The sequence below is a fragment of the Dipteris shenzhenensis genome, chromosome 5 (genome assembly GCF_047967505.1).
Source record: "Dipteris shenzhenensis isolate YYH24624 ecotype China chromosome 5, Dip_SZ_1.0, whole genome shotgun sequence".
Lineage (NCBI taxonomy): Eukaryota > Viridiplantae > Streptophyta > Polypodiopsida > Gleicheniales > Dipteridaceae > Dipteris > Dipteris shenzhenensis.
The window spans coordinates 52673022-52677693 of NC_141600.1; the positions used below are offsets into that span (position 1 = coordinate 52673022).

The 4672-nt window shown below is 41.0% G+C and overlaps 1 protein-coding gene across 1 annotated transcript; it reads right to left on the bottom strand.

Moving 5' to 3' along the window:
* Positions 1 to 614: 614 nt before the first annotated feature.
* On the bottom strand, positions 615 to 1785 carry LOC147902185 (mannan endo-1,4-beta-mannosidase 1-like). The gene is made up of 2 exons (XM_087374452.1): positions 1470 to 1785; positions 615 to 1387 (listed from the first exon to the last, which is right to left on the bottom strand). Exons 1-2 carry the CDS (start codon positions 1783 to 1785, stop codon positions 615 to 617), a joined length of 1089 nt encoding a protein of 362 aa, XP_087230578.1.
* Between the last annotated feature and the right edge of the window lie 2887 nt (positions 1786 to 4672).

Here is a 4672-nt window from a genome sequence, read left to right on the forward strand (position 1 = left end):
ATGAAGACCTATCTCACACATTGCAATCATCCCTTCTTATTACTCTCTCTCTCTCTCTCTCTCTCCCCCGCCCCCCCTCCCTCTCTCTCTCTCTCTCTCTTGCGCGCGCGCGCACACACACACACACGGTCAAGAGATCAAAGGATTTTTCATTAATCTCAAGATTGATAAAACTCTTGGTCAACCATTTATCATTTGTTTTGAAAAAAGGGGCTCCAATTCGGTGGCCTTTGTATGATGCGAGTCATGTGAGATATTACATATACAAATGATTAACTAGATCTAATTCTTGTATTATGTTTTAGGGGAATGGAGCCATCCCGGACATGCTAGATCCAAAACGAAAGAATATGAAGCAAGAAACCACATATTCATCATCAAACATTTTAAATCTATCTTTATGAGTAAAAGATCACAAATTTGGCAAATGCAAGTCATATTCTCCTTCAAATCTACCACATGCTAATAATAATATCTTTGTATTTTTCAATTGAATCCAGAAGACATTCAGCAAATACTCAAGATTATTCATGTTGAGTTGGAGAAATAGATGTAATTTGAGGTTTAGTTGCATTTAGTCACGGTAAATGCCAAACTATGTTGATATCGGTTCACTACTTAACATAGGCAGACCAATCAAAGGCTCCACTAGAAGTCCTGGCCGTCTGAGAAGCTGGCGCCAACGCATTAGTCCAAGAATACTCAGTAGGGCTTACTTCCAAGACATAAGCTCCTTGGCCAGGTATCATTACCTCCCAAAATAACCACGGCACTCCTTGGTCATTCGCTGCACTTGCGATGTTGGCGAGAAACTGCCATTTGCTGCCGCTGTTGCTCGTTATTGCACCAAATTCCTCGAGGATAATACGTTTGCCATGTGCTTGGGCTTGGGACACGGCACTGCTTAGAGCCGACTGTGCATCGCTTGAGGATGTATCATAGCTATGAACCGAGATGATGTCAATGGAGCTGCACTCAAAGTTTTGCGCATATAAGGAAGTGGAAAAGTCAGTGCCGCCTCCTGTACTCACCAAAATGGGAGTGGTACCTAGAATAGACTTGATAAAAGAACACATATCACACCACCAATTCGGATCGTAGATATCAACATGTCCGAAGGCTTCGTTCTGAGCCTCAAAGGAGAGAATTGCTTCACTTGCGTACTTCCACGGGATACCCATGTGAGGACTTTGGTAGTTCATTATATGGTCTATACGCTTCTTGAAATCATTGACCGCCTCAGGATTTGTGTAGAACTTGCTGATGTCCGGTGCATTTGAGCCACAGTCTTCAACCACAGGAAGGTTGTATTTTATTGTGTAAGCATCCTTCTCGTTGTAACACCCCAAGGCATAGCGATCGTGCATGGCGATGATAAGCTTGATACCTACAAATGGCGATGATTAGTCTATTTTTCAATGCGCGCGGTTGCATTGCATAGAACGGTAAACGGCGTCGGACATACTCACCTCGGGGCTTGGCTTCCGACATTAGCTGATCAATCAGGTCCAGGATGGTGTCATTATAATCCCCAACACCTGGATGCTCAACATCATTCACGTATACTGCACTGGAGCCCTTAGCGCCAGCATCGATCTGAGTGATGAAAACCCGGAGAACCTTCATGTTTGCAGCTTGCATGGCGTCGAGAATAGCAAGGCGATCGTTTTGGTTGAGAGCATAGAGGGGGAAGGAGTTGGCGCCACCCCATGAGTCTGCGCGAGAGGAGGGGAAGCTGATGGTGAGGGCGAGGGCGAGGACGAGGAAGGCCGGGAGGCATCCCATAACGAGAGTTGAGAATGGTGTGTGGTCACTGGTTTCAACAAACAAAAAAAATTCGTGTTGTGGGTGGGTTTAGTAACGCCTATTTAAAGGTAAAACTTTCTAGAACAAGAAGACCTTGAAGGTGGACATTTTCACCTAACTTACCTTGCAAATTTCCTACTGGCATATTTAACACGTTATCTCTAGACTTTTGACTACTTTTGCGACGACTTGGGCACAAATGGGTTTTTGAGGGAAATTTCCTACATCACTTTCTCTAGACTTTTTCAACAACTTTGGCAAAAATAAGTTGATACAATGACCCCCTTCTATGATATCTGGATTGAATGCCATGTATAAGTGTAAGTAATTCAAAAAAATCATATGAACTACCACAATATGTGAAGAAACATGAGAAGTCACCCTTGTACTTTTTCGAGGCTTGAAAAAGGAATCGTAGTCGAGGAATTATCACTTTTAGTGCATGGAACTTCTTAATTTATTGGATAAATCCACCACATCGATGAGTAGAAGGAAAATTCATGTGTCTGCCCATGCCTATCAAATGTACTTTAGGGAAAGAAGCTAATTGTATTAGACGGACAACATAAAATTAAAGTTTGCCATGAGTAAAATTAGGGATAAGTAGAGGAAACAATTTCCTCTTTCTATCAAATCCATATTGGAAGGAGAAAATCATTTTGACAAGGCTAACACCATCTTACTATTATGTCCAATCAACCAAAGATTCTTCATCTATATCTGAGTAGGCCAAGGCGCTCTTGCCCATTAGGTATGGAGGCTTAAAATGGAGCATAAATTTTCCAATTCATGAATCTATGTTCTATTTAAAAGTCAACTAAAATTTTAAATTTACAATAAATCACTAATTATATGCTTGTTGTCTAAGTGCCAACATGGACTTAGGTAGAACAGAATGTGTGTGTAAAAGTAGCGGTAAAGCTCTGCTTGTACTTGCATAAGGCTAGAAATAATCCCTCTTAGAAATTCCTACATATGGCAAAGCTCTCCAACTTGTATAAATACCCCATAATGGAATGAAGCCCACACTCTTTGGGGCATTGTGTTGAGTTCTACTTTCGTATTCCAAGCAATTTTCTCAAGTGTCTATGTTTCCTTGCACTCCACGTCCAAAAGCATGTCCTAACCTTGCAACTCCTCCTCCCCTCTCCTCAAACCTTGTAACCCATCCTCTCCCTCTCCTCCTCCCTCCGGCCCACAACAACACAAAGCAACTATAGACGTGCTTGATAGATGCGCAAAATAGCAGGTGCATCTATAGGCATTGCTTGGATAGAGAAATTACGGGTGCATCTAATAGCATGTCTAACAGCTCGTCTATTTGCGCGTGTATTAACACGTCTATTTGTGCATCTACACTGAGAAAATACGAGCCCGTCTAACATTGCATTTATCAATGCGTCTATTTGCACGTGTATTAGCGCATCTATTAGCACATTTACACTAGGAATTAGCTGCGTATTTAGACGCAAACCAGAGAATACAGAAAGTGAGATTTTGGTGTACATCATTACTTTCCAAACATTGCTCATGATTACCAAAGCACATAATTTTAACAAAAACATCAATACTTTTTTGCAAGCCCACATATACAAGAATTAAGTGAGGTGAGGAGAATGAGACAATATGTAAAATAGTTTTGCCAATATCAATGATGGGCTATGGTTCAATCTCATCCTCAATGAGATTAACCCTTGCCAAACTATCTACTTCAAAATCCAAACAAGTGTTTAGATCTACAAATACATTCAACCCACTACTACTTGTGCTACTCATGTGCTCATCGAAATCAGCATCACCAATGGTAGGCTCATCCTCACGGGTAATGGCCTCAATATCTGTATCTCCTAGCTCACGATCATCCTCCTCTCTCATATCACGGTCATCATCACGTCCATGGCCATGATCATCCTCCATACGCTCCATATTAATAAATGTACTATACATCACTTTGGAACGTGGCATAATAGGAATGACATGCCACCATCTATTATTATCCACCATTGGTTGATAGACAACCTAATTCAAACAACCCTTCAAACACCTGATGCATCCAGTGGAAGTACGAATTGTAGTAATCATGGATGATTTTTTTAACTTAGTTTCGTTAAGAAGCTAAACTTTTATATTGGTGTTGAAAGTTTGTATGCCATAAAAAAAATAGATGTTTGAAACATTCGCCACAATTTGAAACATTTGTGCAAAAAATTTTAAAGTTTTGCTAGGATTTACCTTTTTTTTTTCAAAATTCAAAAGAAAATATATTGAAAAGTACTGCATTCTACCAAGATTGTGAAACTAAAAAAATGAGCTTGAAAACTTTCGCCAAGATTTTATATTAATAATATAAGCATAGCTTTGATAAAAGCATCCCTAGTAGTAATAGCGTGCTTCACCGCCGCCATCTCTAGATTCCACGGTGCACGAGGAAAAAAAACATGCCCATTTGGTCTCTCTTGTGGCCAAGCTTCATGCATCCTCCCTGTGGTACGTAGATCCTCCCTTATGCCTACGGAATCTCGTGTCCCATTCAAATGCTCCCAAATGGTAGATGCCACATTCTTGAAGATATGCATGGGATCAAGCAGGTGATTGATCTTAAGGTGGGACCAATATGGTAAACGATAAAAGATGGAGTATCTAAACAATAGTTACAAACCCGGCTCATGCCAAGTGGTGGAGGAGTCGTGGAACCGTCCCAAATTCTCATCAAATCTCCCACGATGAGTGATTGTGGGAGGACTTCATTCCAAGGGGCAACATATCTAGGATGATCAGGTGGGAGAAATCGATGGTGATCCTCATAGATGACCTTATTCAATGCGTCTGCCCATGAGGCAACTAGCAAATGACCACAAACAGGACA